Consider the following 27,750-nt stretch of genomic DNA (forward strand, 5'->3'; position numbering starts at 1 on the left):
TTCATGTTTGATCGTATTTATTTCTAATAGAATTATGTTATTTTTAGGATCATTGCAAAGTAGTTTTTCTGCTTCTTGGAGAGATATATTTAGTTTTTGAAGTTGCGCATATTTTTCTTTGTTTTTGTTTGCTGTATATGAAATGTAAATACCGCGTATATATGCTTTAGTGGCGTCCCACGCTATTTCGTTGGGTATCTCGCCATTGAAGTTAATTTGGATGAAGGGGGGGATATCATTCTGTATTTTATGTTGGAATTGTTTTTGATTTATCACTGTTGAGTACATCGACCATCTATGCGGAGTATTGTAAGTATTGTCTCTTATTGTGAGTAGGAGGGGATTGTGGTCTGCCCAAGTTGCATTGAGTATTTGAACATCAATTATTTGATTTATGATTTCTATATTAGACCAAGCCATGTCAATACGTGAGCAGGTTCGATGGGGGGGAGAAAAAAAGGTATATTGTATAGATTTAGGGTAAAAGTATCTCCAAATGTCTTTTAAGGCATATTCATAAATTATTTGTTTAAAGGTAGAGGGAATAATATTAACAACAGTAGCAATAGGGAAAAACAAGCCCCATAATCCTAAGCTCCTCTCCCTGAAAAGACTGGCATAAAAACAAACAAAGGAATTGGGAATTCAGTTTCTGAATTATTTAATTCAAATTCTGGTTTTATATGTGACCTTGGTTTGTGGTTGTTGGATTTTAATGAAAAATGAATAAATTCCTTAAATCTGAAACATGCCTTTTTCTGTCCAAAGTTTGTTACAGGGTACTAGTTGATAGAAGAACACCTTCTAAATTAAATAAATGCATAAGTATCAAAGGAGAAAGGAAAACAAAGAGACAGCACCTAAGTAGGTCACAGCAGGAGAAAAGACTGAAATAAAACAAAATGTATTGTTCTTGGTTTTGTTTCTTGGTTTTGGTGTGTGACTAGACTGAAACTGCCATAACTAAAGAAAACAAAAAGCCAGAAACCTTGTCTAGAACATTTGCTGGCTGGGGAATTCTGGGAGTTGAAGTCCAGATATCTTCAAGTTGCCAAGGTTGGGAAACACTGGTCTAGAAGATCCTCTCATTGAAGGAAATAAGTCATTAAGGGGGGGGGGGGTAATGCCAGCTAAATCAGACAAAGGAAGTTGGGCCTGAGCACATGGACCCCACCCCTAAATTCCAGCCAATCATCAAAGCAAGAACTTTGAGGGATAAAAAAGGTCCCTAAGCCCACCCATTCCTTGAATTATCTGAATTTAGATCTAGACTTCGGGGCTTCCATCTCTGTAGCTAGTGCCTGGCAGACTAGCTGAGAAAGAGGTGGGCCAGTGTGGCTGAGTGTTATCTTCATGTGATAACACAAGCGAACTTTTGCTGTTACTTTAAATTCACTGGGTCTCCATGCACTCCAAAGAACTTATGTCTGAATGTTCAGCGGAAAGTGATTTGTGCATGTTCCTAATTATTTCCCAGCTGTTTTCAGAGAGGGGTGGCAAACAAATCCAATTAAACTAAACTGTTGACCAGGGCTGAGTGCCTTGTCTGCTCTAATTGCAGCTATCTGGAAAACCCAGGTAGATTGTGTGTGTGAGGGGGATGTTATGTTACACAATACATGTACCTCAACAAACTGTGAGTGAATGAATGAGCATAAACTGAACCTAGGAGCGTGTGTCATAGTGACAAAATGAGTGCAAGAAATAAAAGCAGCAATAACAACTCTTTACTATGCCAAAATGCATATTGCTAGGATAATTTGCTCCTGAAACTGTTATCACTGTCATTTGACCAAGCAAGAATCAGGAGGATATCCTGATTTATGTGCTGGACTGTGGATTAAAAGAATGAAGGTGTAACCTTAACACTAAATTCACTGGTGATTTTGGAGTAACGGCATTAACTATTTATCGTGTGAATAAGCAGAGAAGCCCATGTTCACTATCTTGACTTCATAATAGAAAAATCAGGTATAATTACAATCATAGATAATATAAAAAGAATTGTTGCTTACCTATATGGGATAATGGTGCATAATGCTTCCAAACTCACTTTGAGAAGGATTCCATTTCTGTAATAATAGTCTGAGATAAGTTATATTTTTCTCGGCAACCTACATGGACCACAGTCTTACATTAGAATACTGAACCCATAATGGTATGGCTAAGTACCACACACATTTTGTAATCTAAAAAAAGAAACACGGGCCCGAAAAGCAATAGGAGCTGCTCGATCCTGTGGGGTGATGAAGCAATAAATCATTTTTTTTTAAATGATATATTAAAAAATGAAAATGTTAATGAAAAAATTTGAACTGTGTACTACCCACCGCATATCACCTGTATGTTTGAATACAACAAACTGCAAGATACTGGAAGAAAATGAAAAGCAATAAATCCATTCTTCATGTATAGAGCTTCTCCAAAAACAAGTTACACACACACATCGTACCCAGATGACTCTACAATATCAAACTAAACTGGGTATTTCATTTATGGAGGGTTTTTTGGCTTAAAGCAGGGGTGTCAAACTCAAGGCCCGGGAGCTAGATCTGCCTGCAGGGTGCTTTGATTTGCCCTTTGGGGCTGCCCTGGAAATCACGAAGGATCAGCCCTTGGTGCCTTGGCCAGTGAAAACTGAAATTGGGAGGGCAGCAGGTGACACTCCTGAGTTTTCTTTTCGCTGGCAGAGGGTTGCAGAAGGCTGTTTCAGGTAAAAACTGAGCTTGTGAGGGCCACAGGTGACCCTCCTGAGTTGGTTTTTTGCTGGCAGAGGGTTGCAAGAGACCGTCACAGGCGAAAACAGAGCTTGAGAGCCCATTTTCACTGTCAGAGTGCTTGGGCTGCCACAAGTGCCCCCCCCCCCGGCATGAGTGATGTTGAACTGGCCATGCCCACCCTGGTTATGCTACCCCAGCTCTCCAAGGTCAAACCCAACTGTGATACAACCGTCAATGAAATTGAGTTTGACACTCCTGATTTAGAGTGACTCCATAAAGTCACACAAGAACACTTTAACTCTTTATTTGTAGCTGTCAGTAGGCAATGTAAGGAACCTTGTAAAAATTAAAGCACTGCTACTTCCTCCGCTTTTGAATATGGGAAGGAAAAGAAAATTTATCATACTATCTTTTTTTCTGATTCGTCAAATATTTTGTATTGTTAACTGAGTTAGAGAGACAGACAGACACATAAAGATTGTTAAGTTATTCATGAACTGGGAGACCCAATGGTAACAAGGTCAGCCAGTAAATACGCATGGCAACTAAGTCAGCCCATGGAAGCTAACCACTTCTGACTTTGTGCAGAGAATCGAAACTGAAAGCTTAAGCTGGATGTGGTTCACTCTCCACTCTGCTCTCTGTATTTTCTGTGCTTGTCTAATTTTTGCTGAAATGAAACTAACTCTCCTGCTTGTGTTTACTTGAAGGCATAATGTACTAATGATATTGTAAAGCCATCGGTTATTATGCTTATAAGTAAGTTATTAAATCCAGCTGACTCGGTCATCTGTGTGTGCTTCTGCTTTTGATTTGTATGCAAAAACTTTAATATAGATTAATAAGACTCAATGGATTTCATAAGTACACCATAAATAGGCAAGAAGCTGGTCTAAACAAAGGTACAGTAATTTCTGGAGATTTACAAAAGATCCACTTCCTATGCAGTCAGTCAGCAAACTATGCAGCTTGCACTTCTTATACATCATAACTATAGTTTACTCACTGATACTTGTATTTTAAGATAACCAGATTCCATTCGGAGGACAAAAGATCTACCGTAAGCCAGACTCATATATATGAATATATGTATATGTATGTATATGTGTACATATATATGTATGTAACATTTTTTTCTGGTAATGAAAATGAAGGGAGACTAGTAAAGATCTATTGCAAGCTATTTTGCTCTCAGGTCAGCTAGCCATACCCTTACTGGGATTTGAACCTGGGCAGTCTGTCTGTATGAAAGTAGCTTTAATTTCTAGGCCACGGATTCTCCTCCTGTCTCAGCTTGTACCAGGGAAGAGTTATATGTTGTTGTTGTTTCTGTCGAATCACTCTGGTATGTCCAAATATGGGAGGGAGCATAATGCTTCCTTTTTGCCACTCAGGCCCTCCAGGGGACATTCAAGGCAGTTAATTTTTTTTAATATAACCAACAAACTTTGTTGGCTATAAAAAAAATTATCTGCCTTGAATGGCCCCTGGAGGGGCCGAGATTGAGGGAAAAGTTATTAGCTTTTGATAAAATACAGTAGACTCTGAAAGCATACCCCTTTTCACCCCATACTGAAAAAATATGTTCTAGAGAATCCCACTGTAGCAACATCTTCATCAACAACACAGGCACAATTTGTCACAGATACACAGTGAAAGTAGACACCAATTAATAAAACTGTCAATCTCCCCTGAGTTCTAGTTAAGGACAGTAGAGTGGGCGACAGAGGAACTGTAAAGAAAATGATACCAATTTCCACTTCTAAAGGGTATTTAGCGTAATGGGACGCTCCCTTAGCAATTATAAATAAATACAGATACAGAAAAATCCTATGGAGGATCTTCTCCCATATCTTTTATTGCTTTATCTTTACCATTGTGGAAACTCTCTGTAATTTGGGCGGCAATTATACTTTTGTATTGTTATTTGAATTATCCTCACTTGTGGTACAGTCTGACCAATTTCAAATTATCATACATTTTGGAAATATTATGCAAAGACCGAGCTTCTGGAGAGGTTTATACGGGGAAGATGGAAGGAACGAGAAGAAAAGGACTGCCAGCAACCAGATGAATAGCACATCAGCACAACACATTACATCATTGGAAGTGAACCATTGGAAGACCTTTGGGACTAAGTGAGGAAATCTCTCATTGCTGTTGCTAAGAGTCAAGGTGATGGCCTGTAATAATAATTGATATTTGCTTGTGAGGTATTTTTGCAATAATAATTAATTAACACCACCCAGAGCACTTGTCTAGGATGGGCGGCTATAGAAATTGAATAAATAAATAAATAAAATAATTCTTTAGGATAAAAGAAACTATAGGAAGGAATGCAAGTCCTCAGATTGTTTCCTACTCTGAATCAGTCTTAGAGCACATTATGTCACCTATAGACACAAGAACAGTTTTTTTCCCAAATGCCACACTCTACTAAACAAATAATTGCCTCAACACTGTGAGACTTTTTACTAAATCTTCACTTCTATTTCTACTAGTTTTTCTCATCATTTCTACCATCCTTTTCCTCCCACTTAGGACTGTATGACTGTAACTTGTTGCTTGTATCCTAAGATTTTTAATAATATTGTTTCTTCATTGCTTATTTGACCCCTATGACAATCATTAAGTGTTGTGCCACATGATTCTTGACAAATGTATCTTTTTCTTATGTACGCTGAGAGCACATGGACCAAGACAAATTCCTTGTGTGTCCAATCACACTTGGCCAATAAAATTCTATTCTATTCTATTTTATAACTTAGACCTAACCTCACTCTATTTACCTGCTTTCCAACAAATGCTTCTCAAAACATCTTTCCTTGTACAGCCAGATCTCTTCCTAAATCCATATTCCTGTTTCCCATTGTTGATTGCCAGGCCATTAATATTCTGCAGGTGAATCTGTTAAAGCTGCTGTTTACAGCTCAGTGCAAATAAAACCTATCTTCTTTTTGACTTTTTCAATGACCTAAAGTGTTAAATCATTCCCTTCAGTGAGGCACATGCCAGGGAAATCTCCAGCCAGTAAATAGAATAGAATTCTTCATTGGCCAAGTGTGATTGGACACCCAAGGAATTTGTCTTGGGTAAAGTATTGGCAACCTCCATTAAGGATCATTTCATGGGTGGGGGGATTTGTTTTTACCTGACCCTTACTAGAGTCCCCACTTTATTGACTTGATATGCTTTGCAACCCGGAGTGTATAGTAACAGACTCATTATTTCAGCTGAGGAATCTCTGTGTTAAATTAGGCAGAGAAAAGTAATTATCTACTTGTAAGAGATAAGAAAAAAGGTTTACTTTATCAGGAACATATTCCCCTTGTGATCAGAAGTCAGATTTATAAATGTTACAATGCAAGAGCCTGACATATCCTCGTTATGCCTTGTGTAGTGGAAATGTGCACATCTAATCATCTTGATGCACAACTAGCCTGCCAAAAGCTTAATCTGGGACTTTAAAATTAAAAAGTGCTAGGACTCTATTAAATTTCTCAGTCTAGCTTTCCAGGCAGGATCTTATTTACCAGCTATCACAATCATTTTGCATGTCAGAATTTCCAAAATAATTCTATTGACAGCAGGAAAAACAACATGTGCCAAACACTCCACACATATAAAGTGCTTCTGCTTAGAATTGGCCAATTTAACAAGTAATTAACCTTTCTGTACATTCTCCACTTGGTTGATTTGAGATCAGCAAAATGAGCCATTACTGTACCAGGGAAGAAATTGGACTCTGCTTCTTTTGCAACAGAAGCTCATCAGTCATATAAGGAATGTGAGAATATGCATCCCACACTGTAGAGCCCTTAGCACGGCCTGAATTTGCTTGTTTGCTTTTACAAACATTTTGTTGCCAGATTAGGTAACATCTTCAGTGCTAGAAGGGAGTGGGACATGCTCTCTATTTATATACAATAATTGCCCAGTCAGTATTGTTGGGGGTGTTGTTTTCTCCTTGGTAGTTCCTAATTTAGGCTGTTGTTTACTGTTTCATTTTTGTCTGAGTTGCTATTTTTTGGATTAGGGTATTGTTTACTATTTGGCTGTTTGGTATTAATCCTGTTTTATCTAAGTGCCAGTTGCTGATGAGCAGGGGTGGGCTACTGTCCGGAAATGCAGTGGGGTAGAGAAAATGGAGCTCCACCCCAGAGCACCCAATTTGCACTGAAAGATGTTGAAAGAAAATGGAGGGCATCCTGCATAAGCCACGCCCACAGTGTGGTAGTGAAACTTTTGGTAGCCCTTCACTGCTGATGAGGTCATTTTGGACATTTTGTTCCCTTCTCAGTATTTTAATTACTTTTCTTTTTAATGATGTTTAAATGTTGTTCATCTCTATGTGTCTGTTGATTTGTCTGAGTGCCAGGCTTCTAGAAACGCCCTAGCATTATTGAGCCAGTAGTGGGCCTGTAATTTGCCAAGGGGTAAATTTGTGCTACAACTATTCTGATTTAACCAGGGGTGGGCTGCTGGGGATTCACAAGGGTCTGGGAGAACCTCTAACTAAGATTCTGTGTAGTTCGTAGAACCCTGAAATTCCACTCGTTGGCGGCCCTGTCTACCCCACCCTCTCCTCCCAGGAGTCCCCATATGGCCCATTTTTGATGCAGGTAAGTGCAGGGCGCACACAGAGGCTCAGGAACAGTGAAAAATGGGCCTACTAGAAGTTCAGGAAGACTGGAAATGGGTCTGTTTCTGGCCTCTAGAGGGCCTTCGGAGGCTGTTTTTGCTTTCCTGGAGGATCGAGAAAGCCTCCGGAGTCTGAGGAGGACAAAATCACACACACACTGTGGTGCAGGAGGTGGGCATGGCCACCATCACTATACCCATCCAGCAACTGGGCAGAGAACCCTTTGCTAAAATTTTAGAAGCCCACCCCTGGATTTAAGTAGAAATTATGCTTCACCTCCTGAGCCTTCCTCCCTTCTTCTAGTTGGGAGATGTCATTGCCCTTTGTCACCCTCCCTTATCCACCACAGCAGTGTTTTCCAACCTTGGCAACTTTAAGATGTGTGCACTTCAAATGCTAGACTGGCATGGAACTCTGGAAGTTGGAGCCTACACATCTTAAAGCTGTCAAGGTTGAAAAGCATTGCTCCACAATCACAACATCCTGCAGTTTTACTGTTTCCCAGACAGGGAAACAGCCAGAGTTTTTAAGTGAAAAAGAAACAATGGTGGTTGGAGGGGGGAGGAAGGTAGTAAGGCACTAAGGCCAACCCCATTGGCCAGATGGAATAAATTCTGCTTAGCTCAAAATGGGATTGGTGAGGAGGAGATGAGAGTGGGTGGAATGATTTGGAAGGATTCAAAGACATGACTTGAAGGCAAGAGATATTTCCTAGACTCTTTTCAAGACTCTACGACTTGCATTGGATGGGCAAAGAGTACCCCTCAGATTTGGCATAATCAAAATCATAATCCTCAGGCTAAAGTAATTTCTATTTCTCTCCAGTTTCACAGAGGATTTTTCAGTATGAATTCGTAATATCAAAAACCAACTTTTTTACCTCAGAGAAATAACTTTCAGATGTTATGTTATCCAACTTTAATGCCATAGTTAGAAAAATCAGAAAATCAGAAAAATCATGAACTACTCAGGATCAATATGTTTCTAGCCCTTATGAATATGGTGAAAATCTTATCTATTTGGTTATACTACTTGTATAGAATACCTAAATCAAAATAGTGACTTGCAAGCTCTTCAAACAATATGGCCTAACTAATTTAATGTCTAATTTAATGTTCTTTTTCTAGGCATAATCCACAAATGACTGAGGTATGAAAACGAGAATACCTGTATGAGAATACGGGTGAATCAGTGTCTTATGGTAATTTTGTGGGTACTTCATGTAATTCTATTGACAGAAGTACAAAAATGGTTTGTCATGAATTTCCTCCAGGACGTTCAATGAACAAAAAAAGTTTACCCTGTAAACTGTACATGTTTTCACAAGGATAATTTCAATATTTTTAAATCAAACCAGACATGAAATAGATTTCTCTTCTGAATCTTTCGCTTCTACTGTTCAGAGATAGCACTAGCAATTTATCTCCCATTTTCCCTTCTGCCACATTCTACCCGACCATCAAATATCCCCCATTCCATCATTCCTCAACTCCCTGTTTTTTTCCAATGGGTAATGGGGCGTGCATAAGCACACCATTATGCCTACCGTCCCTGTCCTATTGTCTTCTTTTGTTACTTTTTATCATTACTTACCTAATGTTTAATTTGTACAAATTATCACCCTATAATTGTTTGACAAATAAATAAACAAAATAAAATAAATAATAAATAAAAGAAATATGGAAGATTAGATTTGTATTGCCATGCAGATATTTTTCTGGAAAAATGGTTTACAAAGTAAGCTTTTTAGAACTAGGACTCTTGGGAATGAACCATACTAATTTTCAGAAACAGAAATATGATTCCGTAGTGACACAAGTGTGCAAAATGGATGGAGAAGGGATATATTATAAAAAACTGAATATAACAGTTTGTCAGTCAGAGTAGTTATTCTGTAGCCCAGAAAAGCAAGAAAGATTTTAACGTACTATCTTCATATTTTCTCTCCATTCTTCATCACCTCCTTCCAGTCAATTAAACAGATGTCGGATTTAAATATCTCCCCCTCTGTTACTCCACTTAGCTGATAACTGATTTCCCTGCCAACCACAACTGTGCAACTAGGCTACCCAGTTGCTGCAGCAGATGGTCATCAGCAACTTCTTCCACAACTGGAGGTCAGAGGAAGATTAGCCTTCCATCATTTGGCATCAACACAAGGTCAGCTTGAAACAAACAGGAACAACAATTCAGGGGTGCCCATGTGATTTCTTAGCATTTGAAAGACTCCAACATCAAGAGTTAACTCTGCGGAAGGCTCTCGTGCTGAGAAAGGTGGAAGGAAAGGAAAGAAGATGATCAGTAGCATGGAAAATGGACTGAATTACAACAGCAAGGGGTACACTACTGGGAGGCCAGGTTGGGGACAGATTATCCTGGAAAAGGTATGTGGGGTTGGTGAGAGTTGATACTGACTTGATAACACACAGTTTATTTTTTTTATTTATTTATTTATTTATTTATTTATTTATTTATTTATTTATTTATTTTGTCCAATACACAATAATACACAATGAGGGTTATAGAGGATATACAGTGGTACCTCATCATACGAACTTAATTGGTTCCAGGAGGAGGTTCGTAAGGTGAAAAGTTCGTAAGATGAAACAATGTTTCCCATAGGAATCAATGTAAAAGCAAATAATGCGTGCAAATCCTTCAGGAAAATCCCAAACTTTAGAAGGGAGGCGAACAGAGGGGAGGGAGGAACAGCTAAAGGGGGCGGGTGGAAGAAGCAAGGCTAGGCTAAAGGGTGAGTGGGAAGGAAGAAAGGCAAGGGGGGCGCCCCTCCCTTTTCTTTTTTTCAAAAGACACAGTTTCAGTGCCTTTGCAAGCATGCAAAATCTTTACTACTCCAAGCTGCCCCTCCCTTTTCTTTCTTAAAAAGACACCGTTTCAGTGCTTTTGCAAGCATGGCAAATCTTTACTCCTCCAAGCTGCCCCTCCCTTTTCTTTCTTCAAAAAAGGAGAAAAAAAGAAACCCCTTCATCCCAGCAGCAGCTGCTTGAGTTCGTAAGGTGAAAATAGTTCGGAAGAAGAGGCAAAAAAAATCTTAAACACCGGGTTCGTATCTTGAAAAGTTCGTTAGAAGAGGCGTTCGTAAGATGAGGTACCACTGTATTCAGGTAAAATGTATTAAAGGGGGAATAGAGGAGAAAATAAAGGAGTGAAATATAACTATGAGAGAATAGCAGAAAAAGATATAGGTATAGAAGAGGAGATATAGGAGAGACAATAGGACACAGGACGGTAGGCACTCTGGTGCTCTTATGTACGCCCCTTAGGAACTTGGTGAGGTCAACTGTGGATAGTCTAAGGGTAAAGTGTTGGGGGTTAGGGGATGATACTAGAGTCCGGTAGAGAATTCCACGCTTCGAGAACTCGATTACTAAAGTCGTATTTTTTACAGTCAAGTTTGGAACGGTTAATATTAAACTTGTATCTGTTGTGGGCTCTTGTGTCGTTGTGGTTGAAGCTGAAGTAGTCTTTCACAGGCAGGACGTTGCAGCATATGATCTTGTGGGCAATACTTAGATCATGTTTGAGGTGTCTTAGTTCTAAGCTTTCTAGACCCAGGATTGTAAGTCTAGTTTCGTAGGGTGTTCTGTTACGGGTAGAGGAATGAATAGCTCTTCTGGTAAAGTATCTCTGGACATTTTCGAGGGTATTAATGTCAGAAATGCGGCATGGGTTCCAAACAGATGAGATATATTCTAGAATGGGTCTGGCGAAAGTTTTATAAACTCTGGTAAGTAGTGAGAGATTGCCAGAGCAGAAGCTACGTAGGATTAGATTAACAACTCTTAAAGCCTTCTTGGTGATGTTGTTGCAATGGGCTTTGGCACTTAAGTCTTTAGTTATTAGGACTCTGAGGTCCTTGACCTAGTGGGGATTATCTGTGATAATTTGTTGATTCAGTTTGTATTTGGAGTTTTGATTATATTGGCCGATGTGAAGGACTGAGCATTTGCTGGTTGAGATTTGGAGTTGCCATGTGTTAGACCTATCAGAAACAGAGTCTAGGTCTTTTTGGAGAGCAGTTGTGTTATCGGTGGTGTTGAAGAGTTTTATATCGTCTACAAAGAGAACACAGTTGCTTGTGATGAGATCGCAAAGGTCATTGATGTAGAGAATGAAGAGCGTTGGTCCCAGAACACTACCTTGGGGGACACCACTTTTAACAGGGACAGGGGTAGATATGGTGCTTCCTATTTTAACCACTTGTTGTCTGTTTGACAGGAATACTGTAATCCATCTGTGGAGGGACCCTGAGATGCCATAGGATTTGAGTTTTAGAAGTAGTTTGTCGTGGACCACTGAATGAAGGCTTTGCAGAAGTCAATATAAATTGCATCTATGGATTTTCCTTGATCAAGATGAGTTGTCCATAGGTTTTTGCAGTGGAGGAGCTGCAGGTTGCAGGATAGTTTTTTTTTTAATCCAAAATTTTTGTTAGAGAGCAGATTATTAGTTTCTAGGTGGAGAGTAATTGATTGATCTATAATTGATTCCATGACTTTACATGGGACGCAGCATAGTGATATTGGTCTGTAGTTATCGACAAGAGAGGGGTCTCCTTTTTTAAAGATGGAGATGACCATAGCTTTTGACCATAGTTTGGGAAGTGTGCTGGTTCTGAAGGATTTTTTGAATATTTTGCTCAGTGGTTCAGCTATAGCAGAAGAGAGTTTTTTTAGGAAGTATGCACATAGGCCATCTGGTCCGACTGATAGAGAGGGTTTAAGGTCATGTAATGCTTTTTCAACTCGGTCTTCACTGAGGTCTATTTGGGTTAGGTCATTGAGAGAGTTTGTAGTGCAAGACATGGATTTGGGGGATGAGCCATTGCTGTTGACAAAGACAGAGCCAAAGAATGAATTCAGGAGGTTAGCTTTGGATGAATCATTGTGGCATTCTTTGTTGTTGGGTCCTTTGAGAGGTGGGAAAGGTCTACAGTCAATCAATCAGTCCTCCAAAACTGCTTTACTCACACCAAAAGTAGATTTTGATAATCTAGCATTATTCAAATGCTTTGGACATCAATTTCCAACTTGTTGAGATGGGTGGCTATAGAAATAAAATAAGCAAATAAATAAACTTGCATCCACCCCAAGGAGAAAGCGACTAGCAATAAATTGCAACCCAAAGCATCCGGGAGGCATCATATTACCTAGCAATGACTCAGGAGAACTTGCTGTCTCTTGGTTAATTTGTCTTCTCTCATCCTGCACCCCTCCTCCCATACCTGGCAATAGCAGCTATTGTTCAGTACCACTCCTGGAGAGATAGGAAATCATAGTGTTGCACTTGCACTTTAATCTCCCCATCTGGTGACTGGAGTGTGATTCTGCGTCTCCTCTAGCAGGCAAGACAACACAATGTTGTGCTAACTATTAATTTTATGTCTTATTTTTGGCATGAAACAAAACTATGTATATAAACAATGTCCAAACGCTGCATTGCAGTACTCCTGCCAGGTAGGACTAGAATGTCTGCAAACATCAATTATATTTTTCAGTCAGAAAAAAAGATAAATGTAATGAACAAACAAATAAACACATTTTGTTCAACAGCTGATGGATCTGACTTTAATATACTGGGTGGGCTCAGACTAAACTGCCCAGTAGAGTACTGATTACACAAAGAAAGGAAACAGTTTACATCTGGAGTGGACAATTGTGGCCTCTTTAAGTCCTGTGGACTTCAACTCCCAGAATTCTGTTTGGCTCAGGAATCTGGGAATTGACATCCACAGGTTGTCAAGGGCGATAGTTGCCTACTATGTCTTTATGTCTTCATAACCTACTGTTGATTATCTGTTACTTAATCTAGGCAACTGAAATATAATCCATAATCATTTTAGTTTTATTACGTCTTAGCATGACAACAGCATGACTGAATCTTCTTTTGCTTCCCACCAGGTAGAAATGTACATCTGTACATAGAAACATAGAAGTCTGATGGCAGAAAAAGACCTCATGGTCCATCTAGTCTGCCCTTATACTATTTTCTGTATTTTATCTTAGGATGGATATATGTTTATCCCAGGCATGTTTAAATTCAGTTACTGTGGATTTGTCTACCACATCTGCTGGAAGTTTGTTCCAAGGATCTACTACTCTTTCAATAAAATAATATTTTCTCATGTTGCTTTTGATCTTTCCCCCAACTAACTTCAGATTGTGTCCCCTTGTTCTTGTGTTCACTTTCCTATTAAAAACACTTCCCTCCTGAACCTTATTTAACCCTTTAACATATTTAAATGTTTTGATCATGTCCCCCCTTTTCCTTCTGTCCTCCAGACTATACAGATTGAGTTCATTAAGTCTTTCCTGATACGTTTTATGCTTAAGACTTTCCACCATTCTTGTAGCCCGTCTTTGGACCCGTTCAATTTTGTCAATATCTTTTTGTAGGTGAGGTCTCCAGAACTGAACACAGTATTCCAAATGTGGTTTCAACAGCGCTCTATATAGCGTAATCACAATCTCCCTCTTCCTGCTTGTTATACCTCTAGCTATGCAGCCAAGCATCCTACTTGCTTTTCCTACCACCCGACCACACTGCTCACCCATTTTGAGACTGTCTGAAATCACTACCCCTAAATCCTTTTCTTCTGAAGTTTTTGCTAACACAGAACTGCCAATACAATACTCAGATTGAGGATTCCTTTTCCCCAAGTGCATTATTTTACATTTGGAAACATTAAACTGCAGTTTCCATTGCTTTGACCATTTATCTAGTAAAGCTAAATCATTTACCATATTACAGATGCCTCCAGGAATATCAACCCTATTGCACACTTTAGAGTCATCGGCAAATAGGCAAACCTTCCCTACCAAACCGTCCCCTATGTCACTCACAAACATATTAAAAAGAATAGGACCCAGAACAGACCCTTTTCCTCTTGTTGCACAATTAAATCCAGCCTCTGTAGTGTTAACCATGGTTTCTAACTTGGTATGGAATGTGTTAGTACTCCAGATAAACAATTGGGTTGGCAATATATAAACAAGACAACTATGCTTGTTTGTATGTATTAAATAATATAACTTTAAATGTATTACTGAGTTCCAATTGGCTGTGGTGTTGCAAGTTACCATAAAAGGGCAATAGACATCATGGATTCTTTCTCTCTGCTGATTCATTCGTTATTGAGACTTTGACTGATATAGTAAGTTTGGTGTATTTGTAAGCTGTAATGTATGTCTGATATGTAAGACGTATCTTGTAAGAAGCTTGTAATAAGATTATTGTATTGCGAGATATTGACTGATTTAAATGTGTATAACCAGGACTGTTTAACTTGACTGTGCTATTTTTAAAAGTAAACACTAATTGCACTTTAACGTATCTCATATCTCCTAAATCGTTGTGGCTTGCTCAACAAATTACTGTTAACCAACAAAAAGCTATTTATTTATATGCCACCTTTGATATTTTTATAAATAACGCAAGGAGGCAAACTTACATCATCATAATCATCATCATCATTATTATTTCTACAAAAACAACCCTACGAGGTGGGTGGATTGAGAGAGTGTCTGGTCCAAGGTTACCCACCCACTTTTTGTGTCTAGGATGGAACTAGAACTCAGCATCTCCTGGTTCCTTCCCTGGTGCCTTAATCACAGACCACAATGGAACTTTGTGAGATCCTCAGATTGTCCTCTTCAAACCGTAAATGAATCAATTTGGGGAGCAGATTTCAAACCTGACTCAATCATAAAATTCAATCTATTAAAGAACAAGTTTCAGGATTCAAACATTTTAAAATGTTATTCTCCTACTTTCATTAATTTAATCTTCAGCTTGTATAGAACGATTGTTAAGATAGAAGGAGAGCATAAGCTCTTTGAGTGACAATACCACTCCATCCAAGGGAGCTACAACAGATGCTGTTCTGGCTCTGCCTACAGAATAATTTGACAATGCTACAGATATCTTTATTTCTATAAATCACAATTACAAGAGGATCCTTTTATGTACATCTCTGACTTTGTTATATCTTTTTTTCCTTATCTTAACCTATTTATATAACGGTATACAGTATTTCATTCTCTACCTCATCTTTTCCTTCTGTCTGTGGATCTTTGGTTTCATTCCAACACAGATGAAACCATTTCGCTTGAAAAGAATCACACACAGGCATAATCCTAATCCTACCTGCACTATTCTTTTTTTTTTTTTAAATCCTTAGTGAAAGACAGAATCCTCCTGCATTGAATTTCAAATCTTGAAGCGTCCATATTTTTTATTAAAGATGCAGCAATCATTTCTGTCAGACACAAACTGAAAAATGAAAAGAAGTAAAATATCCACAAATATCCATTGCCCATTTCAACAGAAGAACTCATTTCCTTACCTTCAGACCAGCTCCATCAATTTAACAAGAGGAAACAAATTTGTTTCTTCTTTGCATGCTTATATGTTTACAGGCAGCATACAAAAGTGCTCTCTGTGCTTTCTATACTGAATAAAAAGTACAGATTGATAGCTCCATGGTGACTTCCCATACACACAGTTTTGAACAAAGTAATCATATAACTTATGGAAAAGTAGACCTCTGCTAAATCTGAATGATTTAAGAAACTTTTGTCTTCTTTTCCTATCAGGCAGAAATATATTTCAGTTTAGTTCAGTTTAGGTTCAGCCTTTGTCTAAGATGAAGGAGGCAGAGTATAAAAAGAAGGACTCTAAACCAGTTTGTAGAGTGTTGTTTAATTATTATTAGCAATAATTAGTATATATTAGTTAGTCTGGCATAGAACTACCAAATCTGCAAAAATTCAAATAACATGTAGATGGCATCAGGGAGTTATTTCTTCTCTATCCCTTGACTGCCAACTAATGGTTGTAGGGCAATGTAGGCATTTTTTTTAGCCTAGAGGTGGTAGTTATTTTATTTATTTTTATCTATTTATTAACTCTGTATGCCGCCCCTCTCCAAAGACTCGGGGCAGCTCACAACATAGCAATAATACAATATATTACAAATCTAATAATAAAATTTAAAAATCAATTTAAAAACATTAATATAAAATAACCAGTGTCATAAAATCACCAACTACACAATCGTACACATTCAACTCAGTTAATCATACAACAGAGGTCAGAAAACACAATGAAGGGGGGAGGACAGTGTTGAGTCTCCAGCATTTTACGGAAGACGAGGAGGGTGGGGGCTGTTCGAATCTCCGGAGGAAGTTGATTCCAGAGGGCCGGGGCCGCCACAGAGAAGGCTCTTCCCCTGGGTCCCGCCAACCAACATTGTTTAGTCGACGGAACCCGGAGAAAGCCAACTCTGTGGGACCTAATCAGCCGCTGCGATTCATGTGGCAGAAGGCGGTCCAGTAGGTATTCTGGTCCGATGCCATGTAGGGCTTTATAGGTCATAACCAACACATTGAATTGTGACCGGAAACTGATTGGCAGCCAGTGCAGGCCGCGGAGTGTTGATGAGACATGGACATACCTAGGGAAGCCCATGACTGCTCTCGCGGCTGCATTCTGTACGATCTGAAGTTTCCGAACACTTTTCAAAGGTAGCTCCTTTGAATTTATATTAATAGGAGCAAAAATAAAATCAATATTACCTCACAATGCAAGTTCCAGAATAGCCAGTTCTGTAAAAGTTACAGCAAACACAAATATTGTAATATCTTAGATGCTTTAAAATTAATATTATTTAAGGTTTTGTGCAAATACAGTTCATATCAACAGATACAAGAAGTATGCTGCACACAAACACACAGAGAGACATAGACACACACAGAGAGAGTTAAATGGGGGAGAATTAGAAACAAAATATAGGGAGGACAGATTTTTGAAAATTGCTATAAAGAATGACCAACTATTGAACCTAAAAGATAATAAAAAGTTGTGGCAAGCAAAACCTGTTATTCAAATCTGGAAATGTTCAATATCACTCCATTTAATTTCCTCACTTTTGATCAGTTGTCCTACACAATGCTGCCAATAGACTTCAATTTTCTTCAACTCTGAAACTTATTGATCTACATTTTAAAAAATTCTTTGTTCCTCTGTTCTGTCTTTGCTTTTTCTGTGTATTTTCATTCTTTAAAGAAAACACAAACCCTTAACTGTCATACTTCTGTTTCTATACAACCTTGTGTCAACTTTCCTACAGATCTGGGAGACCTGAGGAGAAAGTCGGTGTTTTGCCATTACATTGTTCACAGTTATATTCCGGATTTTCCTTTTAGCTACTGAAACCATATAAATCAGGGGTCTTCAACCTTGGCAACTGTAAGACTTGTGGACTTCAACTGGAAGAATTCCTCAGCCAACAAAGGAATTCTAAGAGTTGAAACCCAGAAGTCTTAAAGTTAATTCTAATTCAAATCTTCCTGTCAACACAAAAATAGCATTCAGCAGTCAAGAGTTTTATTTAAGAAACAAAGATTCTTTTACCGTATATCTTCTTTATTGCTCTTCCTTTGCAATGTTGTTTCTTACAAACTCAGGTAAGCAAATGTGACACTTTCAGGTGATCATATCTGGGACTAATAACTCAGGACACACTTGTGTTGTATTTACCTACTCGCAACTCCTTTCCTGGCACTTTCTCCCTCCACATAAATGATAGAACAAACTAGAAAGCCACATTTAATTATAGCTTTATGTTACATCCTAACCAGAATCTGGGATTATTTTTGAACAAAGCAGTAACTCGTATTTCAACATAAGGGCAACCAGCAGATAACAAAGTGATCAGGCTAATGATTTCCCTCTGGGAGAAAAAAATGTGGCATTGGGCAAATGTGTGATTAACAGCCACCCCTTCAGTTCATGATTAGATAATATTATGAATTCAGCCCTAAAAATATTATCTGTATTATATCACTGCACACAAATTTACCCTGTTGAATTTACTAGAGTGGTATTTTTGCATCCTTTGACAACCAAAAATCTTAAAATTTTTAAGCCTTCACAATTCACCTGAATGACTATTGTTCTGCAGAGTACAGAGTACCAACAGCCCATTACTATTTTGTTCTTTTCTAAGTAACAAACTTAATTTAACCTGTCTTTTCTTCCAACAGTTTAATCACTCCCAGCACTTACAGCCTCATTTCTGTTTAGTGTAAGATAGTCGGAGAAAATGTGGCATTTATTGTGATTCAGTTCTTCTAAATTGACATATTGGACTTTTTTTTTTAGCCTTTCAGTAACATTCTGTATTTGTCCTTTAATATTTTGTTTCAGCTCTAAACTGCTTCTCCACCCCTCATAAAATGTTTACATATTCTCTTAAGTCTGTGTTTCTTAAATTTGTTCAGTGAGTACTCCAGATATATCACGGATCTCTAAGGATGAACTTCTACAAAACTGCATTACTATATTAACTTTGAATTGCAATGATGTTGACTCACCAAGTCTGAGGAGTGGGAGCATGACATTGCAACTATGTGCAGTTCTGAAAATATTATTCGTTATTTGCATTGTCATTTGGAGGCAGGTATCATGATGAGTAAAAACAAATGACAGTTGCTGTACTTACTAACACTTTTTATAAAAACACAATCAGTGGTTTTCTCTGAATACTTGCATTTAGAAGAAAAGCATGTACTGTAATGGGTGTGTGTGCAACCAGGAGAATTTGATAATCCGCAACATCATCTTAGAAATCAGCCTACGTAGTTAATAACCAATCTACAATGACAGCTAGTGGTTTCAATAGCTTAAGTCTTCGGAGAAGACTTCCTGATTTATCCTCCGACAGACGTGTGGTTTTTGTGGCATAGGGTTCTGTAAAATTCCTGTAGTACATTTGTATTTCCTCCACCTACTCATTTGTAAGAGCTGACACAGCTCAAAGCTAAGTTTGAGGTGGCAAAACCAAAATTTTACTTCCTGATGGGCTATGCTTTAATTATAGGTTTCTGAATAAAATATCTGAGTTTAGATTGGCCATGACAATGGCTGCTTGTGCACATTACGCTAGGTGCAAAGTGAGCAAGTCTGGGTTCATATGTCTCTTAGTGTGATGTGAATCCAGAGTTATACTTTCATCAACAACCAAATGCACAGATATGATTCATGAGACTGAATTATAAAAGCGATTGAGGAATTTTAAAATAAAAGTTAATGGCTGGTTTCACATTGTGTTAAGTCGTAAGTCATAATTTAGAAACCTCATATGAATCCACAACTGAATATGGCACATCGTGGTTTGGTCTGAATTGTTCTGAAACCAAGCCAACGCATGGAGGTGTAAAAGCAGTATCTGAATTGCAATGTTTCAAAGGAGGATATGGAGTAACTTTAGTCACTAGCCTCCCAGCAGCCAAAACAATACAGCCCAGGCAGATTGATTGATTGATTGATTGACTGACTGACTGACTTACTTATTTATTTATTTATTAGATTTGTATGCCGCCCCTCTCCATAGACTTCATTTTGATGAGGATGATGTTTTAGTAGCATTACCAACAATCTGAAGAATTATTTCCTAAAAATATTGGGAGAAGATGGGAAGATGCAAGACAAAAAAATATCAACTTTCATCTTAAAGCTAAACACAACTGTTTTCACACAACTCATGGAGTTCCCAGATATCTGTGGGAAATGGAAAAAGCACCAGATGGGGAAGGCTGCTTTAAACCCTGTTCTTAAATTACACGTCCTAAGAGAGGAAAACAGATATATATTAGGCAACATGCTGTAACAAAATCTTCAAAATAGATCAAGCTGATATATTTACTCAAGTTGCATGCTATTTTGAGCAGTCATTTACACTTGTTCCAAAAGTCACTAGTAAGAAGATACTTCATCCACTGGATAAATGTGCCCTTGATGTTTTATAAAAAGGTTTTCTTTTATTTTCTACTCTCTACTACTACTTTACACCTTCCTATCTATTTCTACATACAGAGCAGTAAAAGTAGTTTCACAATGTTGCTATATCCAGTTACCAGGTTTATCAAAGCAGAAAATAATTTTTAAAAATCAGTAGTTGAAACATTTGGGTATTAGGGAAATAAAATATCCAATTTTACCTTGCTTGTAAACCTTCATCTTATTGAACCTCTGAACATAAGCATAAATAATAGAATATTTTTAAGAATGTACAATTCCTAATATACAGAATGTACAGTTTTAAAAACTATGTAATTTTGATAACATTTCATTGAAGAAAGAGTCTACATTCATGGTAGTTTTGTCAAAAATCATTTTAACAGCATTTTAGTCTGCAGCAAAATGAAAAAATTCTCTGTGTGGCTATAGCAGCCCAAGATTACTTAGAAACAGAATATAAAGTTAATGAGAATATTACATTTCAGTGTTGGCATGAATGTTGTACTCTATTCAAGTTACTATACTGATGATGCAACAGAAGTCAATGTTAAGGTATTACAACTTAAGGTTTTTCATTTTAAAGTTCTTCTTAGAAGAATGCCTTCTAAAATTATTTACATATTAGAAATGACATTGATAAAAAAATTGACCCAAGTAACAATTTCATCATGTAAAACTGAGTTGAAGAAAGTCTTCAGATACCATTTAAATGCCAAAACTTGTTAAACCACTTTGGGATGCTGCTGCCAGCTGTACTTCCCAAACTGCAATGAATACAATATCCCAAGCTTTGCACCTGGTTCCAGGACAACCATAGTCCTGACCCAAGAAATTCAGGGTCTGAATTACAAGGTTACTCCAAGCTTTGTATCTGGTTCCATGACAACTATGGGCCTGACCCAAATAATTCAGGGTCTGACTCATAGAGGGGTCAAACACTCATGGGGAGTGTCACATGTTCGACCTAGTATTTCTCTCAGGGCAATGGAAGAATGATCTGGTGTTAAGGGATATAGACATCACACCCTTGTCATGGTGAGATCACTCCCTGCTGAGGCTGGACTTTGAAAGGCCAATCCCCCAGTGCAGGGAGGCAGAACCGATTAGATCGTTCCTCCCCAGGCACCTAATGAACCCAGAAGGGTTTCAGAGAAACTTGGGATTTGTCCGCAACTCGGCTGAGTCCCTGGTGTCTGCCTGGAATAAGGCTGCATTGGAGGCTCTGGACCAGATTGTGCCTTTGTGGCCTCTCCGAAGCATTGAGGGATGTCTCACAGTCTCTACTCGCCCCTTCCCTCCCAGCCTCCCCTGTCCCCCCAGGCTTTTTAGGGCCCAAATAGGAAGCAGTTGTTGGAGCTAAGCAGTCACCACAAGAAAAAGTTGGCAAAACAGCTGGCTCAGTTCAAATTGGATTTGACCGAGAAGGAGGCTCAGCAGAAGCACCTCACTGAGGACTACAAGCATAGGCTTTCCAAACAGAGGGAAGACCTGCAGAAGTGCAAGGCCAGGTACTTACATATTTTGATATGCGCGTATAAATGATTATGATTTTAAAATAATTCCTTATGGTTAATCTTTTTTAAAAATATCCACAATACATCTACACTTATTCAGTCAAACAATAAAAATTACTAAGAATTCCAGCAATTATCCTCCCTATTTTTTATATAAAATATAGGCTCGATATTTAAACCTTTAACCATAAAACATAGGCTCTGTTTGCAATATAAAAATAGTCCTGTGAAATAATCTTGTATCATCAGTTCATCAGAATTAAAGTTCATTTCCGAATGTTTAACCTCAGATGTAATTCTTTCTTGATTATTAAGACCAAGCAGCTTTATGATAATCATAAATTCTGCAAAAGTATTTTTAAAAAACCACAGAAGTGTCAGAATTTGACACATTATACACCAGGTAGGCTAAAAGTGTTTAAGCCAAAAATAACAGAGTTCTATTACGGCTTCCAAGTATATGCCTACAGAACACAGACCCATTAGAAGTTTCTTAACTGGATTGGCATTAATAAGACTTGAGTGCACACAGAACTTGCACATGTTAGCTCTGGCTTACATTAATTTTCAAATTAGTTTGACCCTGCAAGTTAAATTTCAATCTTCTTGATGGAAATCACTTTGGTTCCCCTTAAAGTAGTAGGAATTCTTTCCTAATGCACTGTTCTTTTTGGGTTTTGAACTAACTAAATCATTCTTTAAGCAATAAGCCAGGGATACTGATCTGCAAAATTATTGCAGCCAAGTTCCATGTTACTTCATCCCAGTGACATAATTAAAGTGTTGCTTCTATCCATTACTTCTTTAAGATTGCACTTCAAAATTCCACAAGAGCATTTGCATTGCCCTTCTATCTGCTTTTCAGTAGGGCAGATTTTACAATGCTCTTAAAGAGCATCTTCTCTGCCCATGTGGTGAAAGGAAGAATAAAACCATCCATTATGTCTTGCTACACTGCCTCGTACACAGAGATAATTGAGCTATGTGTATTTCCACATCTGTAACACAGTACCTAAACAGGACCAAAGATTCAATCTTCTATGGGGTGGATCAGGATGCAGGGATGTCAGATAGCAGAGCACATATAAACATGGTTCTGATGGAAAGCAGAAGACTGCTTCAAGTAGGATGAATCTAATTAAAGTCAAGTTTAAATATTTAGTAGTTTTAGGCACATCATGTATTGCTTTTTTGATGTCTCTACTTTACAATTATCTTACTTTTTTAAATTGTTCTGGTCTGTGGCCATAATAAGCTAAATATGTTTTGGGACCATTGTGAACTATACTTTTATTTCCTGAAGCAGAAGTAAAATTAAAAGCAACTCATTATTTTTTTTTAAATGCAGTTGAATAGAAGAATAATAACTTATGCTGAAGTCCCAAAATCTTCTTAAATCTATTTCCATCATCCTCTATAGTAGAATAGCATACAGTCAATGTTGTAACAGCTAAGATTTAGATGTCAGAAGAAGGTCCACTGACTTGTTCTGTTTTTCTGTTGCAAAAAGGACTCCAAACTAAATTCCAGCTAAGGTACAACAAATGCCCTGTGATTAAAAGAGACAATGCAGAGTTTGTAAATTACAGATACAGTAGTTTCACATATCACAGTGGTTCTCAACCTTCCTAGTGCCGTGACCCTTTAATACATTTCCTAATGTTGTGGTAACCCCTAACCATAAAATTATTTTCATTGCTACTTCATAACTGTAATTTTGCTACTTTTATGAATTGTAATGCAAATGCAGGATGTTTTTTCATTGTTACAAATTGAACATAATTAACTCTGCTGTTATGTTCGAATTTACTATACACTTCTACTGTCTTGGGTGTAACGAAATGTAACAATCAGCATGTAACAAAGAGTAAACAAAATGAAAAAAAAACCTTCAATCATAGTAAGAACCCCTCAAATGAGGAAAATTCAATTAATCACAAGTTTCAGATCCACATAACAAATAATCTACGGGGACTCAAATTTCATTTTGGGTTATATAGACCCGAGCAGGGTTAAAGCATAGTGATTAATCACAAAAACAATATGTAATTATATATTGTGAAATATTTATTTGAAAACACAATATGTGTTTTCCGATGGTCTTAGGCGACCCTTGTGAAACCCAAAGCGGTTGCGACCCACTGCAAGTCTTAATCATAATGTGCTAAATATATCACAATTGGGTGCAATTGCATTACCTGACAATTACACGTTATGGCTTAGCAAGTGAGCAAAGTCAGTCATTGTAGTTTAAGGCATCTTCCATAGATTCAGTGCAATTCACAAACTTTCATTTTCCTTTAAAAAATTAAATTGATTATAAGGCCATTCCAAAAAAAAAAAATCTACTTCCTCAGCAGCCAGAAGCTTTGGGTTTTTTTAAAAAAAAAATAAACATATGAAGTAATCAGAAGGGTTTTCCTAACCCACTTCCTTGGGGGGGGGGTTTGTCCTCTTGAAATTTCTTCCATTTCTCCTTGACCATTAAAGAATAATATGGCTCAGCATATAACCAGCCCAGGAGTACATGCCCCCACCTTACCTCCTTAATCTGTATGAGATCAAAGCCCTCCTTTGTTACCCCTGAAATTCAAATGGCATAAAGAAGACATTATGGCTCCTCTTTTCTCAGAACCGTGTGTGAGTTCAGCAACTGACTCAAATAGAAAAAGCTAGATTTTCCATGCGCTTAGGAATTCCTTTCCCTCACCAAGATATACAGTAGAGCTCTGTGTGCTGGATTCAGAAATCATTATTCAGTCCAGCTCTAAAGAAATATTGAGCTGCTGTTACAAACATTTCGCCACGAAGGCTAAAGACCTGGAGGATTTTAGACAGCTTGTTGGAAATAGTAGCCAAGTGCCTGACCTCAGTTCTGGAACCAGTTAAGTGCACAGAAGCTCTTCTATGGGCTCCTCCGAACTCAGTTGGGGAAATGAAACCTGCAAACCCAGCTACACTCATGTAGGAGAAAATCCAATTGAATACTTTTGGGGGATTCAAAATAAACCTGCATAGGGTTGGGCTGCAGAGTTTACCAGAGTTTTCATGTTATTAAAAAAGCAGAGATTCCAAGCAACTGGGAGAATGTCCCCTTAGCAGACCAAGGATAGAAATAAAAATGATTGTTGCCCTTGAATTGAGATCAATTCAAGACCTTGAACTAAGATCAATTCAAGTACAGTAATGACAGGTCACTGCTATGAAATACCATCATTTATTGACATACACACACACACATATCTTCAGAGGTTTTTCAAAAAGGGCATCTTACAATCATGCAAGCATTAAAAAAAATACCTAGTGGTTTTAAGGCTATCTCAACTAAACCAACTGACTTCATCATTTCTCAAATTATGTTTCCCTCCTATGAGTTTTGGTCTCTCAAATCAACCCTGGTGACCACACGGTTGCCTATGTGGTCTTGCTGGCCATATTCCTGGCAATAAAAGAGTGGTTTTGCTAGTACCTTCTTCCTAGCATTGAGTGAGAATGACTGGCCCAAAGTGACCCAATTGGTATTATTGCTTCAGAGATGACAACAATTCAATCTCACAGCTCTCAGGCCAGTGCCTTTAACTATTACACCAAACTGTCTTCTCCAATATGCCAGATGATTCTAAACAGGTGATTCACTGCCTTATCCTGCAAATGAGACCATATAAATAATAATGCAGCTTCAGAAGTTAGATGCTCAGCATTCCTGGATAACAAGCAAGTGCAAAGCCTATTTAGGATGCTCTTGAATATCCCTTTCTAAAGCATTAAAGATACCGATTTATGCAATGGATCAAAGGGAAAGGATTAGAAAAGGAAAGGTTAGAAAAATATGCAAAACACAAAGAGGAGAAGGCTGCTGGTAATTCAGAACGCTCATTTGCTACCCCTGAATCCATTTACAACCCTAACGTATGACACCACCGCTCCTTTCCTTGGTTTGCAAATATTATCCCTGCCCTGTTGGTTTTAGACATGAGAGTCAGTGTTATTCTGGATTAATTACTCTAAAGACAGGATGAGCACAATTTTAAATAGATTCAAACTAAATGTCAACCGCTCCAAACTAGATTTCAAAAAATACCACTTCAGCAATAGAGTAATCAACGCCTGGAATGCACTTTACCTGACTCTGTGGTTTCTACTCCTATCCCCAAAACCTTTAGCCTTAGATTATCTACAATTGACCTCTCCCCCTTTTTAAGGGGGTCTGAAAGGGGTGTGCATAAGCGCACCTTTATGCCTTACCTTCCCTGTCCTACTATTCTATTGTCTTCTATCATTATTTGACAAATATATAAGATAAGGTGGGTAGGTGGGTAGGTGGGTAGGTAGGGTAGATAGATAGATAGATAGATAGATAGATAGATAGATAGATAGATAGATAGATAGATAGATAGATAGATAGATAGATAGATAGATAGATAGATAGATAGATAGATAGATAGAATCGACTCGGCTCAAAATTTAAATTCAAAAGAGACGCCGAGAAAGGGGAGCGAAGGAGAGAGCTGGGGATTGGAGAGTCGGGGAAATTGCATACGAGCAAGGTGAGGGGGGGGGGGGGGGGCAAGGCTCCCCGACAGCCTTGGGAAGAAAGCAAAGGCATAGAAAAAGTGGCGGCGGCGGTAGTGGTGATGGTGGGAGCGGATGGGGACCGCCCCCCTCGCTTACCCCGGCCGTAGGGGAAGTGCAAGCGCAGCGCCTTGCCTTGGCGCACCAGGTTGATGTGCAGGTAGGTGAACCAGACGGCGAAGGTGAGCAGCACCAGCAGGAGCAGCAACTTGAATTGCTTCCGGATCTTCTTCACCGGGAACCACAGCATCCTCCAGGCAGCATCCCCGGGGGGGAGGGGGTGTCGATCTACCCCCGGGGGGCGAGCTGGGACGCTCGAGCCGTCTTTCCCGCGGGAGGATTGAACGGGAGAGGAAAGGCGGCGACAGGACGCGCGCGCGGGGGGGGGGGTGTCAATCAGTCCCAGCCCCCTAACCCGGCCTCCGCGCCGTCCCCTCGCAGCTCATCTTTGCCCCGAAGGCTTGCTTTCTCCCCCTCCCCGCCGGCTGTGTCGTCGGGGTTACCAGCGACGGTAGCAGCAACTTTGGCGTCTCCGGACCAGTGCGCAAACTTCGTTTCGGCGCTGTCCAGCCGACGGGGCTGCCGATCGGAGGAGGAAAAGGAGGAGAAGGAGGAGGATGCTACTAGCGAGAGCTGCCCCCCAAGGATGCGGGAACGGGTGGGGGATCTTAACGCTCTCCCCGCCGAAAAGCTCGGCCGCCTCCAACCAACTCCCGGCGGGGAGGGACAAAGGCATCCAGGCAGCGGGAGGCTTCCTCCGACCGCGAGAGATCGAGCGGCGCGGCAACGGATCGCTTGCTCCCTCGCCGACGCCTCCGTTTACCTGAGGCGCCGCGCATGGAGGGAAAAGCAGCCCCGGAATCCCCGCCCCGCCACCTAAGCGACTTAGAAGGCGTCCTCGGCAGGCAGTGAATGAATGGAAGGGAAGAAGAAGCCGCCCGCCCGGAGAGTTTCTCTCCCCGCTCCCGAGGCTTTCGGCTCTTGCTCCCAATTATTGCGGCTCCCTCCGGCCTTGCACTTTTAGAGGGATGCAAAAGCCGGAGCTGGCGCCTTTCCTGCGGCCGTCTTGCGCGCGCGGGTGGCGGCGATGCCCTGGCGGCATCATCGCCTCTTCGCCGTCGCCGCTCTGGCTTTTTTTTTTTTTTTTTTTGGCTCGAAGAGAGCAAAGCATCCGCACGCTGCGATGCAACCCAGCCTTGCAAACGGGAGGGCAGCCAGATGGGCAGCCTTACGGGATCCAATGGCAACCCGGGTTTTTTCGATCCGCCCAATCCCCTCGCTTCGGAGGCGGGTTAAAGGCGAGGTTCGGCTGTGAGATGCGTTCATCACCACGCCAACGTGCAAACATCCACCTGGGGAGCGCATTTCGTGCCTGCCTAGGCAAAGGAGGGGAATGATGTATTGGGGAGGGGGGGGAAGGGGGCTACCATCTTCTCTTTGCAAACCTCCCTGGCCCTCCGTCCCCATCCTGAAAGAGAAA

General features: G+C 39.5%; 1 protein-coding gene across 1 annotated transcript in view; it reads right to left on the minus strand.

Moving 5' to 3' along the window:
• Positions 1 to 27,398, minus strand: part of B4GALNT4 (beta-1,4-N-acetyl-galactosaminyltransferase 4) — a 233,145-nt gene extending 205,747 nt beyond the window's left edge. Inside the window, exon 1 of the mRNA XM_070766261.1 lies at positions 26,370 to 27,398. Coding sequence (XP_070622362.1) covers positions 26,370 to 26,520 — 151 coding nt within the window. The 5' untranslated portion in view covers positions 26,521 to 27,398. The remainder of the gene's footprint in view (positions 1 to 26,369) is intronic.
• Positions 27,399 to 27,750: the final 352 nt, after the last annotated feature.

The sequence above is a fragment of the Erythrolamprus reginae genome, chromosome 1 (assembly GCF_031021105.1).
Source record: "Erythrolamprus reginae isolate rEryReg1 chromosome 1, rEryReg1.hap1, whole genome shotgun sequence".
Classification (NCBI taxonomy): Eukaryota; Metazoa; Chordata; class Lepidosauria; order Squamata; family Dipsadidae; genus Erythrolamprus; species Erythrolamprus reginae.